At 36.2% G+C, this 16,489-nt stretch overlaps 1 protein-coding gene across 1 annotated transcript in view; it reads left to right on the plus strand.

Moving 5' to 3' along the window:
• LOC121909325 (complement factor H-like) overlaps window positions 1-16,489 on the plus strand; it is a 29,333-nt gene continuing 12,844 nt past the window's right edge. The window contains exons 1-10 of the mRNA XM_042429828.1: window positions 1-1,208; window positions 1,300-1,491; window positions 3,174-3,353; window positions 3,503-3,694; window positions 4,447-4,494; window positions 4,763-4,924; window positions 6,280-6,327; window positions 6,597-6,758; window positions 15,057-15,104; window positions 15,373-15,534. Coding sequence (XP_042285762.1) covers window positions 1,151-1,208; window positions 1,300-1,491; window positions 3,174-3,353; window positions 3,503-3,694; window positions 4,447-4,494; window positions 4,763-4,924; window positions 6,280-6,327; window positions 6,597-6,758; window positions 15,057-15,104; window positions 15,373-15,534 — 1,252 coding nt within the window. The 5' untranslated portion in view covers window positions 1-1,150. The remainder of the gene's footprint in view (window positions 1,209-1,299; window positions 1,492-3,173; window positions 3,354-3,502; window positions 3,695-4,446; window positions 4,495-4,762; window positions 4,925-6,279; window positions 6,328-6,596; window positions 6,759-15,056; window positions 15,105-15,372; window positions 15,535-16,489) is intronic.

The raw sequence follows: 16,489 nt of genomic DNA on the forward strand, positions 1-16,489 counted from the left end.
TTTGATCCAGAAGAGTGCAACTTGTCATTGAATCACATAGTTCAGTCTCATAAACTCGGACCAGATGGAGGTAACTCACTCATGCTGTACGTGAGATGATGAATGTGAATATTTGAAGGTTTAGTCTACATAAAATTCCATAAACCTTTCATTACTTCACTCAAGCAAAGTATTTGCTCTAGTTGAGTCTCATTCTCACATACAGTAACTGTAGAATATCCATGGGGATCTGAGCATCCATCTCCTCAGATGGGTATTGAATGTGTGTGAAGTTCTCAGAAGCAACTGATGGCAAAAATGTGTTTTTAGATATTCTGTTAATCCAGGAAATGGTGAGGATCAGCTTGATAAATAGTTTGATCAGGGCAGGCACAAGACTGACCTCTGATCACACCAATCCAGTAAATCCTTTTGAAATTTGGACTTTAAATAATCAAATTGATTTTTGTTCAGAGCTCTCTAGCAGGTGATCTGTATGGTAGTGTGGTTGCTTCACTCTAGTGACAAATGAATCGTTGTCACAGGCCTTTCTGAGACAGATTAACAAATGTGGAATTAATACAATAAATACAAAAAGTGTGCTGCTCTTTGAAGTAAATAATATGACATTAAATGAATAGATTTACTGAACTCTATCATCTGAAGTCAGGAATCATTACTGATCACAAAACTGTTCTGTGATGTAAAACAAAATCATGTTTGTTAGGAAGCTCATGTAAACAAGATACTCTTGTAAAAGTGACTGATCTGAATCTACAGTGTTTCAAACATTGTCTTTCTCATAACAACAATCATTTGAATTTCTTAAGTAATTTTAACAAAAGTGCTGATGTAAAGCCAAGACTTTCTGTATGCTTCAGAAGAAGAAAGATTCAACTAAGTGTGTATAATGATACTGATTTAATAAACCTATAATGTATAAAATGTAACTTAGTGTATATGTGTGTTTTTTCTCCTTTTCTGTATGTGGAGGTTTGTCCAAGTAGCCTATTTTCCCAACTTTGTTTACGATCCAGCGTAACAGCATGATGTCTGACTGTTTACTCCACAAACATTTTGGGGGGAAAGTCCTAAACAATAATTAACTGATTTGGATCTGAACTAGACTCTTAGCTCCAATTTTTCATGGGATGATTTCACTCCTGACAAAATGTGCATCAGTTATCTTGGATTTGTTCTTCTGATCTGGTTTCCTGGAGCGCTACATGGTAAGAATATTGAATACTGTCACATACAACCATTTACATTTGTTAAAAACAAACTTTCTGTAGAATAATTGTGCTTTCTATTTCATTCTAGGACAAAGCGCACCACAGTCCTGCAGTGCTCCCAGCCTGGATGGTGGTTTCTTCGCCCCAAAGCAAGAGACTTATCCTCATGGAGCACAGCTGGCCTATACCTGTGGTACTGGACGTAAAGCAACAGTGAAGGGATGGTGGGCAACAAGCACATGTCAAAATGGCAAATGGTCTCATGAACTACAATGTATAGGTAGGTGTTTCCTAAATATATCTACTGTTGTGCGGCTCTATGGCAATGTCAGTCTGTCATTGGGTCCACTATTTCGGTCCAGACTCAGAAATCTCAGCAACTTTAGATGCGTTACAATGAAATTCTGTACTGTTCATGGTTCCCAGAGGATGAATCCTTAATGACTCTGATTCCCTGAGTTTTCCCTCCAGTGCCACCATGAGGCCCACATTTGTGTGCTTGAGTGAAATGTCTCAACACTTTCTTGGATGCATTGTCATGACATTTTGTGCACACATTCATATCTCATAAAAAGTAAAAAGTAAAAAGTATCTAGAAAAAGTTTCCTGATGACATCAGCACGTTCAGTGTTCTTCTTGGTAAAATTGAGAGTGAGCTTCAACTGTATCAAAAGCTCTAAAACTTAAACATTTCAATCTTTCACAGTTTTTCAAGTATAAAATGTCTTTCATGAGCAATAGTCAGACGACTTTATCAACCTCTTATAAAAAAGACATGAAACAAAACATATAAAAATATTGAATAATGTTTACTGACACTGGTTGTTTAGAAAATTAAAGAGCAAGTCATTTAAATTTATAATATGTAAATATTCTGCATGAAAATGTCAAAAACAACTAGATCTATGTTATATATATGTTATATTTGTTGAGTTGTGTACTTACATTTTCCCAAATTTTTCCAACAATTTTCAAATCCAGAGAAATCTGTCATTTTAATCAAGGTAACGGTCGCCTGTCAATGACATCACACCCCCTCTACCAAAGAGTTGTGCGCGTATACTCTTGACGCGTTGTGGTTGTTTGACAAAAACTGTTATAAATTGACTTTTTTTCAGTTTTAAGCCACATTATCATGATAAACTTTTAAGATCTTGGTCGTTTTTAACTATATCATTTATCATCAGACGTCTCGATCTCAAGGTATCAGAGAAACAAGCTGAGCAAATGTTAATAGCATCTCAGCTAACAGCCCCTTCCGGACATCCGGTGCCAGCCAAACAGCGTCAGAGCAACATTGATTTTTATCATGAAACTGCTTTATTCACTGTCTTTACCTTTTTAATCACTGGGTCCATTTCATCTTGGAGAGGAGGAGACCTCTGCAGATAATTCAGCGTCTAGTAAAAACATCCTGATCGATGAACACTGAAGGAATCATAACCTGAAGAATCTGGTTGTTTAAAAATGAAGACAACAACTTCCATGATCCCACGATACTGCACACCTTCATCACACTCCATCTTTGTTATTGTTTTGACTGAGAGACCCCTAGTGACTGAAATTACATATTGTGCGTTTAATGCAATAAACCTCTATAATGACATTTATTGGTACTATGCTAGTTTCAAAATGGGGTTCCAAACATGGGGTTTGGGACACCCGCAAGAGTCATGAGATGAATCTAAGCAGTCGCCAGTAGAGAATAAAAAAAAAAAATTGTTTTATTTTTCAGACTTTTGACTGTAATGTTTGCTTCTATATCATGAAAATCTGTATAGTTTAACATCTTTAGGCCTCTGAAACAGATAAGGGAACATCACTCTTAAATTGACTGTTCTCAACTTGTGATGAGGGGTTGCAAGTAGATATCACTTCACATTTAGAAAGTATCTATATTATACATTTATAAAAACGGTTCTGTAAAAATGTTGACTATAGTTTTGTTCTTTTTTTCATCAGATGAAAAAGCCTGCATTCCACCAACTATCCCCAATGCAAAATACACTGAAAACTCAAATGGTTGGTATGAAGAAGGACACATAATAAGAATAACATGTGACAAAGGATATCAAGATAAAAACCAGGATGCCACCGCTGAATGTATAAATGGAACATGGTCCTCTGTGCCGGTCTGTGAGAGTAAGTCTGTGAGATGTGTTACTCAAGTTAGCTGTGAAAACATAATTACAGTAACCACAATAATATCTGTGTCTAAATCTGAAACCTATCTCATACATCTGGACAACTTTTCCTCTTCTAAGTTATGATATATTTGTTTATTTTTACAGAAAGTATCCAAGCATGCGGTGCGCCTCCTAAAATCCCCCACGCAGTAATCATTAATCAGGAATACCAGGATGTGTTTGCTGCAGATTCAGAAGTCAAGTATGAATGTGAAGATGGATTTACTGTAGAAGGAGCATACACCAAAAAAACCATCATTTGTATTGCTGGAAACTGGACTACAGGCCCACCGTGCAGTAAGTGGACAATATTGAGATATGCAGTAATGGAGATACGTTGTATTGTTGTAATAACTACTATTTTAACTAATTAAATTCAAACTTTGTTAAGGACACAGCTCACGGGGGTCCATAGAACAATAAAATACAATAAGACATAAAATAAATATATTTTAATATAGATGTCATGATCAATGGTAGTAGGTTGATTTTAACTTGCAATTTACAGTGGTCCATGTTACTCAGTAAAACACTGGAAAATGTATAATTCAGATTTTGGAATTGTTTGAAATGTTAACACAGTTCTCAGGACTAGATCAGCTCTCCAAGGTGCTGATCCTGCTGCTGGCAGCAGCTAGAAGCTGTCCAGAGTTCTTTCCTCCTTTCGTTTAATCATCGTTTTCATCTCATGTGTTCCTCATGTCATCAGGTATTGATGCAGCAGGAAAGTAGATCTGTGTTTAATACGTGCGTGTATTGCCACGATTTGGTCAAATAATTAGACAATTTTATCCGTCATTACTAACCATTATGACATGTATTTTTTAAAATATGTTGACATACACAATAATAATCTTTCATGTTGTAAATCTTTTATTGTAATCTTTTGAATGTATGTGCGCTGCTGCGTGTCCGTGTGTGTGTAACAAGCAGAGCGTTTGTTGACAGACATCACTCTGGATCAGATAGAAATGGATGCCAAATAACATCCCAAAGTCAGACTAACTGGTGTGTCTTCTGTATAAGTATATATGCTCTGTTTCTTTCAGGATCTTCTACCACTTCTGACAGAGACAGTAGACCTCTATTCACAACAAGTAAATCATTCACATTCATTGCTCCTTTTACATCACTTGTATCAGACTTGTTTGGTTTTTGTTTGTATTGCTTGGTGTAACTATTCAAATATATTTTCACTTGCTGACCAGTTACTGGAATGAAAAAGCTGAATTTATGGATATGAATATGAATTTATTCAAAAGAGACCTGTAACAAAACAAGGATTGAGTTCATTTTTTTAAGTCTCTGACCCCTCAGCAACACACAACATACTGACAATCTTAAATAACTTGTTTTTTATTTCAGTCGACAATTGTGGAGACCACCCGAGTGTTCCACATGGTGATGTTGTGGTAAAGGAACAAATTTATTTGAAATACCAGTGTCAGAAGTATTACAAAAGGGAGGGACCAGAGACAGTGGTGTGTCACAACGATGGTACTTGGTCAAAACTACCCGTCTGCAAAGGTATGAACAAGTCAGTACGACAACTCTTCATTTCAAAAAGTCTATCAGAGATGTTACCTGAACAATTATCCATGAGTTATTTTCTGTTAACTCTGTGCAGAGTCATCCTGTGTCATCAATCCTGATGAATTGGTTGGGAGAGGTTTTGACTTTGACTTTTTAACTTTGTTAAGGACACAGCTCACGGGGGTCCATAGAACAATAAAATACAATAAGACATAAAATAAATATATTTTAATATAGATGTCATGGTCAATGGTTGTAGGTTGATTTTAACTTGCAATTTACAGTGGTCCATGTTACTCAGTAAAACACTGGAAAATGTATAATTAAGATTTTGGAATTGTTTGAAATGTTGTATCTATGGCCTATTGGGCAGAAAAATAAATATAACAAAGACAGTAAGAAAATCTGAGTATTTATGTCTATTCTTGCCTTTTATTGCCTAAAGGATCTAAGCGCCAGACTCAACTTGTATCTGATTGGTCGGCGGGCCTGCTCTCACCCATCATCACACCTGCTTTCATTGATCTGATGAAAAAAGAATACAATTTTAGAAAATTTAATTTAATTTTCCGGTAATGTATTATTGTTTTTTGTGTGAAAAAATTAACTGTGAAACATTATATGGACCTATTTTAACGATCTAAAGCTCACGGTCTGAAGCACACGGCGCAGGTAGATTTAGGGTGTGTCCAAATCCTCATGCTCAGTCATGGAGTAACAGGTAAAATCAGCTTGGTTTTAATTGCTGAAAGTATGGAAACCTGATCACTGTGCTCTCAAAAATGTTAAAGAATATTTGTCAAATATTGTTCAAAAAACAAATAATTAATTTTAATCATGTAAAGAATCATTAACACAGTTCTCAGGACTAGATCAGCTCTCCAAGGTGCTGATCCTGCTGCTGGCAGCAGCTAGAAGCTGTCCAGAGTTCTTTCCTCCTTTCGTTTAATCATCGTTTTCATCTCATGTGTTCCTCATGTCATCAGGTATTGATGCAGCAGGAAAGTCGATCTGTGTCTGATCCTTTGTTGTCCGTCTGTTTAATACGTGTGTGTATTGCCACGATTTGGTCAAATAATTAGACAATTTTATCCGTCATTACTAACCATTATGACATGTATTTTTTAAAATATGTTGACATACACAATAATAATCTTTCATGTTGTAAATCTTTTATTGTAATCTTTTGAATGTATGTGCGCTGCTGCGTGTCCGTGTGTGTGTAACAAGCAGAGCGTTTGTTGACAGACATCACTCTGGATCAGATAGAAATGGATGCCAAATAACATCCCAAAGTCAGACTAACTGGTGTGTCTTCTGTATAAGTATATATGCTCTGTTTCTTTCAGGATCTTCTACCACTTCTGACAGAGACAGTAGACCTCTATTCACAACAAGTAAATCATTCACATTCATTGCTCCTTTTACATCACTTGTATCAGACTTGTTTGGTTTTTGTTTGTATTGCTTGGTGTAACTATTCAAACATATTTTCACTTGCTGACCAGTTACTGGAATGAAAAAGCTGAATTTATGGATATGAATATGAATTTATTCAAAAGAGACCTGTAACAAAACAAGGATTGAGTTCATTTTTTTTAAATCTCTGACCCCTCAGCAACACACAACATACTGACAATCTTAAATAACTTGTTTTTTATTTCAGTTGACAATTGTGGAGACCACCCTAATGTTCCACATGGTGATGTTGTGGTAACGGAACAAATGTATTTGAAATACCAGTGTCAGAATGATTACAAATACGAGGGACCAGAGACAGTGGTGTGTCACAACGATGGTACTTGGTCAAAACTACCCGTCTGCAAAGGTATGAACAAGTCAATACGACAACTCTTCATTTCAAAAAGTCTATCAGAGATGTTACCTGAACAATTATCCATGAGTTATTTTCTGTTAACTCTGTGCAGAGTCATCCTGTGTCCTCAATCCTGATGAATTGGTTGGGAGAGGTTTTAAACTTTCTGGAGTTCAATACATGACGGAAGGAGGGGAGACGTTCATTTCTTGTGGTCAGGATAGTTACAGCTTGTTTCGATGCACTAATAGACAGATTAGTTTTACTGCGTGTAAGTATATAAATTAGCACTTAATATTTTAATTTACATTAATGCTTTTAGTTTCAGCCTATTTATTGTCAGCTATCATGTATATTAACTTTCCAGCATCTGATTCACTAAAAGTATGATAGATGATGAAAAAATGTCAAAGAATACACTATAAGGGAACTTGAACTTGAGTATTTAAAGGAGAAGCTGAGCATTATTCTATATTTTTCTAATTGTTAAGAAATCCCATGAAAAGAAAAGAACCAAAACCAACAAGTAATTGATCTTTCTTATATGTATTTGCCTGTGCTGCTGAAACTTGATATATCTTAATGCACTATGCCACACAGCTCCATTGTTGTTCAAAAACTATTACAAACACATAATTGAGCCACAACAATGCACCTGGTGACATGTTCCTTTATTATGATGAACCTGTTCACAGTAGTTTATTTCATGTTAGTCACACATACGATGTCCTGATGCTCAATATTGCACCTAATGAAGTTATTATAACTGAGGTTCACCAACAAAGAACGTCTCACTCGATACAATTTCCTGTGCCACCTATAGGTGTGTCTATCCCCTTTCTCTCCTGTTTTTCTGTTTGTTTCAAGTTTGTTTTTATGCACTCAGACAGACTGATCTTCATAACATCACATTGTAGTTATTTTCTGTATCTGACCATCACGGTTATGAGTTGGTCCTCAATCCATCAGACAGCGACATGTTTGATGATCGATCCATCGTTTTGGAGTCTGCTCAATCAATAGCTGTCTCTCGACCCATTCAAAGGTCCATGTACTTCAGTGAGATATTGTCCTTTACTCCCCCATCCAGCATCAATGAAATCTCACCTTAATCCATGATCACAGATAGAGACTAAACTGTCCATGGAAGTCCACCACTCTGTCAGACATCACACATCCAGTCAGCCTAGCTCGCCACAACTCCACTCCACCTCGCATGCCAAAGATGTCCGACTGGACAGTTGTTCGCTTGCAGCGTGCTGTCAGGGATATGAGATTTGTTTTCAATGTAACAACAAGGCCAAACGAATCCAACTTTATAAAGACTCCATGTCCACCTCTCAAATCCTCCCCTGCTTCCAGGTTCATTACTCCACTTCCACGCAGAACAGAGAAGAGCTGCTTCAAACCTCTTCAGCCTTCACTCGTATCTTCTCCCTTTGTGTCTAATCTGTCTCATCTCTCTTCTTCTTTCTTTCATTCCAGCATCTTTTCCTCTTTCCTTACTTCAGCCACTACTAATATTGCCCTCTTGGCTCTTTCAGCCTCCTCTCACTCCATCCATTTTCTAGTGATTTATCCTTCACCCCCCCTCCCCAATCTACACCCTCTCCTCCCCCCAAGCTCCAGGACATTTTCCTTCCCTGCCACGCCTCCCAGAACTGGCCATCCTGCGTTTCTTATTATAAAACCTATGACCAACAGCTTTTTACCTTTAGCCTCCGTCATGCCCCCCGTTCGCCCCGTTTCTCACCGTTCTGAACCATACTGCTGTTGTTTGGCTTGCAGCCTACATGGCTCCTCCGCCTACAGATCAATTTTCCAGAGCAGCAACCAGAGAGGTGAAGACCCATCGTTTGCCAGGACAGCAGCATAGTTTGTAGTAATTGCAATGATTCTGAAGTTTTTTCCACACTTGTTCCTCGTGTCACAGTCCCCACGTTTGCCCCCATAACCTCACCAAGCATCATTTATGACTCTAAATACCTCAAAAAATCTTTTCATGGAATTTGTTGACACTAAGGACAAATATAGATTAACACCAGTCTTGTCCTTAAAGAACAGAACTGATTTTCCTCTGTAGGTGCAGTCATGCAGAAAATTAGTGAATCAGACTTTAAAAAACAAAAGTTTGTGTGAATTAACCTGCCTACTAAAATATTAACTGATTTACTGCTGTTATTGGGTTATTTTTAGGTTGTACTGGTTATTATCACCAACAAGTAAGTGTTATTCTTCACTCTACTTTTCAAAGAAATAGATTATTATTATCATTAATTAATTGTTTTGTATATTCAGTATTGGATAACACTTCATTTTAACATTATTTTATCCAGCAGTTTGACAAAATTCAACAGTTAACATTTTTTATTGTCTGTGTTGTAACCAGGGACTGTGCTCGGCACGATGGCCACTTTTTGGATAATTCATCACCAACTGACATCAAAAATCAAGTTGGAAACTTTTGAAATATTTCCACCAGAAAACAACTGCACCCAAAAAAAATTGTATTTGATTTTTTTCAAACACGTTATTGATGTTTTTTCATTTTGAAATAAAATATATAAACACAGTGTTAAAGCAGATTGTTCTGAGACTATCAGCTGTAACGTACGACTGGAGCTCTAACACACTAATAACATGATCAATACTTTAAATACATAAATAAAATGTTTATGACCTACAATTGTCTGAATAAAATTCTCCATAGAAATTTAAACACAGACTTTTGTATTATTTTGTCTACAAACTGTGTACAACAGTCATGCCAGTAAATATGGATATATCAATAAGTATTGTTCTTCTTATATTTATATATGTGAGGCAGCATCACTGCAGAGTATGCAGACACTTGGACAGACAGACTCACAAAGTTGTTCAAAGTAGTTTAAAACAGAAAGCACAGCTGTCCAAAAACAATTTACAGTCTGTCTGGTTTTCCATATAAAACCATGTGTGACGTTGTGAACGGAGAATGTGGTGACCGCTGGACCTCAAAAATGTCAATTCAACTTAAATGAGACACAATCTCTCCTTGATGACATATTTGTATTTGATTACTTAAAGATCTTCCCCCAAACATGTTTTAAGACAAATAAAAATACTCTGCTCTTAATAATTGTGTCTGATATGATTTTTCCACAAACATCCAAGTAACTAAAGTTCTTAAAGTTACATCTCCTCCTTCATCCTTTATTACAAAAATCCACAATTTATGAAAATTATTCAAGCACATTCCTCCATGAAGTTGCAGCTATTCTCCTAAAATGAGGACTAATAATTGGAATGATGTGATAAAATGATCTCATTATCTCAAAAAAAATATTTGTTTAGTCAGTCTTTTGATCCAGAAGAGTGCAACTTGTCATTGAATCACATAGTTCAGTCTCATAAACTCGGACCAGATGGAGGTAACTCACTCATGCTGTACGTGAGATGATGAATGTGAATATTTGAAGGTTTAGTCTACATAAAATTCCATAAACCTTTCATTACTTCACTCAAGCAAAGTATTTGCTCTAGTTGAGTCTCATTCTCACATACAGTAACTGTAGAATATCCATGGGGATCTGAGCATCCATCTCCTCAGATGGGTATTGAATGTGTGTGAAGTTCTCAGAAGCAACTGATGGCAAAAATGTGTTTTTAGATATTCTGTTAATCCAGGAAATGGTGAGGATCAGCTTGATAAATAGTTTGATCAGGGCAGGCACAAGACTGACCTCTGATCACACCAATCCAGTAAATCCTTTTGAAATTTGGACTTTAAATAATCAAATTGATTTTTGTTCAGAGCTCTCTAGCAGGTGATCTGTATGGTAGTGTGGTTGCTTCACTCTAGTGACAAATGAATCGTTGTCACAGGCCTTTCTGAGACAGATTAACAAATGTGGAATTAATACAATAAATACAAAAAGTGTGCTGCTCTTTGAAGTAAATAATATGACATTAAATGAATAGATTTACTGAACTCTATCATCTGAAGTCAGGAATCATTACTGATCACAAAACTGTTCTGTGATGTAAAACAAAATCATGTTTGTTAGGAAGCTCATGTAAACAAGATACTCTTGTAAAAGTGACTGATCTGAATCTACAGTGTTTCAAACATTGTCTTTCTCATAACAACAATCATTTGAATTTCTTAAGTAATTTTAACAAAAGTGCTGATGTAAAGCCAAGACTTTCTGTATGCTTCAGAAGAAGAAAGATTCAACTAAGTGTGTATAATGATACTGATTTAATAAACCTATAATGTATAAAATGTAACTTAGTGTATATGTGTGTTTTTTCTCCTTTTCTGTATGTGGAGGTTTGTCCAAGTAGCCTATTTTCCCAACTTTGTTTACGATCCAGCGTAACAGCATGATGTCTGACTGTTTACTCCACAAACATTTTGGGGGGAAAGTCCTAAACAATAATTAACTGATTTGGATCTGAACTAGACTCTTAGCTCCAATTTTTCATGGGATGATTTCACTCCTGACAAAATGTGCATCAGTTATCTTGGATTTGTTCTTCTGATCTGGTTTCCTGGAGCGCTACATGGTAAGAATATTGAATACTGTCACATACAACCATTTACATTTGTTAAAAACAAACTTTCTGTAGAATAATTGTGCTTTCTATTTCATTCTAGGACAAAGCGCACCACAGTCCTGCAGTGCTCCCAGCCTGGATGGTGGTTTCTTCGCCCCAAAGCAAGAGACTTATCCTCATGGAGCACAGCTGGCCTATACCTGTGGTACTGGACGTAAAGCAACAGTGAAGGGATGGTGGGCAACAAGCACATGTCAAAATGGCAAATGGTCTCATGAACTACAATGTATAGGTAGGTGTTTCCTAAATATATCTACTGTTGTGCGGCTCTATGGCAATGTCAGTCTGTCATTGGGTCCACTATTTCGGTCCAGACTCAGAAATCTCAGCAACTTTAGATGCGTTACAATGAAATTCTGTACTGTTCATGGTTCCCAGAGGATGAATCCTTAATGACTCTGATTCCCTGAGTTTTCCCTCCAGTGCCACCATGAGGCCCACATTTGTGTGCTTGAGTGAAATGTCTCAACACTTTCTTGGATGCATTGTCATGACATTTTGTGCACACATTCATATCTCATAAAAAGTAAAAAGTAAAAAGTATCTAGAAAAAGTTTCCTGATGACATCAGCACGTTCAGTGTTCTTCTTGGTAAAATTGAGAGTGAGCTTCAACTGTATCAAAAGCTCTAAAACTTAAACATTTCAATCTTTCACAGTTTTTCAAGTATAAAATGTCTTTCATGAGCAATAGTCAGACGACTTTATCAACCTCTTATAAAAAAGACATGAAACAAAACATATAAAAATATTGAATAATGTTTACTGACACTGGTTGTTTAGAAAATTAAAGAGCAAGTCATTTAAATTTATAATATGTAAATATTCTGCATGAAAATGTCAAAAACAACTAGATCTATGTTATATATATGTTATATTTGTTGAGTTGTGTACTTACATTTTCCCAAATTTTTCCAACAATTTTCAAATCCAGAGAAATCTGTCATTTTAATCAAGGTAACGGTCGCCTGTCAATGACATCACACCCCCTCTACCAAAGAGTTGTGCGCGTATACTCTTGACGCGTTGTGGTTGTTTGACAAAAACTGTTATAAATTGACTTTTTTTCAGTTTTAAGCCACATTATCATGATAAACTTTTAAGATCTTGGTCGTTTTTAACTATATCATTTATCATCAGACGTCTCGATCTCAAGGTATCAGAGAAACAAGCTGAGCAAATGTTAATAGCATCTCAGCTAACAGCCCCTTCCGGACATCCGGTGCCAGCCAAACAGCGTCAGAGCAACATTGATTTTTATCATGAAACTGCTTTATTCACTGTCTTTACCTTTTTAATCACTGGGTCCATTTCATCTTGGAGAGGAGGAGACCTCTGCAGATAATTCAGCGTCTAGTAAAAACATCCTGATCGATGAACACTGAAGGAATCATAACCTGAAGAATCTGGTTGTTTAAAAATGAAGACAACAACTTCCATGATCCCACGATACTGCACACCTTCATCACACTCCATCTTTGTTATTGTTTTGACTGAGAGACCCCTAGTGACTGAAATTACATATTGTGCGTTTAATGCAATAAACCTCTATAATGACATTTATTGGTACTATGCTAGTTTCAAAATGGGGTTCCAAACATGGGGTTTGGGACACCCGCAAGAGTCATGAGATGAATCTAAGCAGTCGCCAGTAGAGAATAAAAAAAAAAAATTGTTTTATTTTTCAGACTTTTGACTGTAATGTTTGCTTCTATATCATGAAAATCTGTATAGTTTAACATCTTTAGGCCTCTGAAACAGATAAGGGAACATCACTCTTAAATTGACTGTTCTCAACTTGTGATGAGGGGTTGCAAGTAGATATCACTTCACATTTAGAAAGTATCTATATTATACATTTATAAAAACGGTTCTGTAAAAATGTTGACTATAGTTTTGTTCTTTTTTTCATCAGATGAAAAAGCCTGCATTCCACCAACTATCCCCAATGCAAAATACACTGAAAACTCAAATGGTTGGTATGAAGAAGGACACATAATAAGAATAACATGTGACAAAGGATATCAAGATAAAAACCAGGATGCCACCGCTGAATGTATAAATGGAACATGGTCCTCTGTGCCGGTCTGTGAGAGTAAGTCTGTGAGATGTGTTACTCAAGTTAGTTGTGAAAACATAATTACAGTAACCACAATAATATCTGTGTCTAAATCTGAAACCTATCTCATACATCTGGACAACTTTTCCTCTTCTAAGTTATGATATATTTGTTTATTTTTACAGAAAGTATCCAAGCATGCGGTGCGCCTCCTAAAATCCCCCACGCAGTAATCATTAATCAGGAATACCAGGATGTGTTTGCTGCAGATTCAGAAGTCAAGTATGAATGTGAAGATGGATTTACTGTAGAAGGAGCAGACACCAAAAAAACCATCATTTGTATTGCTGGAAACTGGACTACAGGCCCACCGTGCAGTAAGTGGACAATATTGAGATATGCAGTAATGGAGATACGTTGTATTGTTGTAATAACTACTATTTTAACTAATTAAATTCAAACTTTGTTAAGGACACAGCTCACGGGGGTCCATAGAACAATAAAATACAATAAGACATAAAATAAATATATTTTAATATAGATGTCATGATCAATGGTAGTAGGTTGATTTTAACTTGCAATTTACAGTGGTCCATGTTACTCAGTAAAACACTGGAAAATGTATAATTCAGATTTTGGAATTGTTTGAAATGTTGTATCTATGGCCTATTGGGCAGAAAAATAAATATAACAAAGACAGTAAGAAAATCTGAGTATTTATGTCTATTCTTGCCTTTTATTGCCTAAAGGATCTAAGCGCCAGACTCAACTTGTATCTGATTGGTCGGCGGGCCTGCTCTCACCCATCATCACATCTGCTTTCATTGATCTGATGAAAAAAGAATACAATTTTAGAAAATTTAATTTAATTTTCCGATAATGTATTATTGTTTTTTGTGTGAGAAAATTAACTGTGAAACATTATATGGACCTATTTTAACGATCTAAAGCTCACGGTCTGAAGCACACGGCGCAGGTAGATTTAGGGTGTGTCCAAATCCTCATGCTCAGTCATGGAGTAACAGGTAAAATCAGCTTGGTTTTAATTGCTGAAAGTATGGAAACCTGATCACTGTACTCTCAAAAATGTTAAAGAATATTTGTCAAATATTGTTCAAAAAACAAATAATTAATTTTAATCATGTAAAGAATCATTAACACAGTTCTCAGGACTAGATCAGCTCTCCAAGGTGCTGATCCTGCTGCTGGCAGCAGCTAGAAGCTGTCCAGAGTTCTTTCCTCCTTTCGTTTAATCATCGTTTTCATCTCATGTGTTCCTCATGTCATCAGGTATTGATGCAGCAGGAAAGTAGATCTGTGTCTGATCCTTTGTTGTCCGTCTGTTTAATACGTGCGTGTATTGCCACGATTTGGTCAAATAATTAGACAATTTTATCCGTCATTACTAACCATTATGACATGTATTTTTTAAAATATGTTGACATACACAATAATAATCTTTCATGTTGTAAATCTTTTATTGTAATCTTTTGAATGTATGTGCGCTGCTGCTTGTCCGTGTGTGTGTAACAAGCAGAGCGTTTGTTGACAGACATCACTCTGGATCAGATAGAAATGGATGCCAAATAACATCCCAAAGTCAGACTAACTGGTGTGTCTTCTGTATAAGTATATATGCTCTGTTTCTTTCAGGATCTTCTACCACTTCTGACAGAGACAGTAGACCTCTATTCACAACAAGTAAATCATTCACATTCATTGCTCCTTTTACATCACTTGTATCAGACTTGTTTGGTTTTTGTTTGTATTGCTTGGTGTAACTATTCAAATATATTTTCACTTGCTGACCAGTTACTGGAATGAAAAAGCTGAATTTATGGATATGAATATGAATTTATTCAAAAGAGACCTGTAACAAAACAAGGATTGAGTTCATTTTTTTAAGTCTCTGACCCCTCAGCAACACACAACATACTGACAATCTTAAATAACTTGTTTTTTATTTCAGTCGACAATTGTGGAGACCACCCGAGTGTTCCACATGGTGATGTTGTGGTAAAGGAACAAATTTATTTGAAATACCAGTGTCAGAAGTATTACAAAAGGGAGGGACCAGAGACAGTGGTGTGTCACAACGATGGTACTTGGTCAAAACTACCCGTCTGCAAAGGTATGAACAAGTCAGTACGACAACTCTTCATTTCAAAAAGTCTATCAGAGATGTTACCTGAACAATTATCCATGAGTTATTTTCTGTTAACTCTGTGCAGAATCGTTCTGTGTCATCGATCCTGATGAATTGGTTGGGAGAGGTTTTGACTTTGACTTTTTAACTTTGTTAAGGACACAGCTCACGGGGGTCCATAGAACAATAAAATACAATAAGACATAAAATAAATATATTTTAATATAGATGTCATGATCAATGGTTGTAGGTTGATTTTAACTTGCAATTTACAGTGGTCCATGTTACTCAGTAAAACACTGGAAAATGTATAATTCAGATTTTGGAATTGTTTGAAATGTTGTATCTATGGCCTATTGGGCAGAAAAATAAATATAACAAAGACGGTTAGAAAATCTGAGTATTTATGTCTATTTCTGCCTTGGATTGCCTAAAGGATCTAAGCGCCAGACTCAACTTGTATCTGATTGGTCGGCGGGCCTGCTCTCACCCATCATCACACCTGCTTTCATTGATCTGATGAAAAAAGAATACAATTTTAGAAAATTTAATTTAATTTTCCGATAATGTATTATTGTTTTTTGTGTGAAAAAATTAACTGTGAAACATTATATGGACCTATTTTAACGATCTAAAGCTCACGGTCTGAAGCACACGGCGCAGGTAGATTTAGGGTGTGTCCAAATCCTCATGTTCAGTCATGGAGTAACAGGTAAAATCAGCTTGGTTTTAATTGCTGAAAGTATGGAAACCTGATCACTGTACTCTCAAAAATGTTAAAGAATATTTGTTAAATATTGTTCAAAAAACAAATAATTAATTTGAATCATGTAAAGAATCATTAACACAGTTCTCAGGACTAGATCAGCTCTCCAAGGTGTTGATCCTGCTGCTGGCAGTAGCTAGAAGCTGTCCAGAGTTCTTTCCTCCTTTCGTTTAA

The sequence above is a fragment of the Thunnus maccoyii genome, chromosome 12 (assembly GCF_910596095.1).
Source record: "Thunnus maccoyii chromosome 12, fThuMac1.1, whole genome shotgun sequence".
Lineage (NCBI taxonomy): Eukaryota > Metazoa > Chordata > Actinopteri > Scombriformes > Scombridae > Thunnus > Thunnus maccoyii.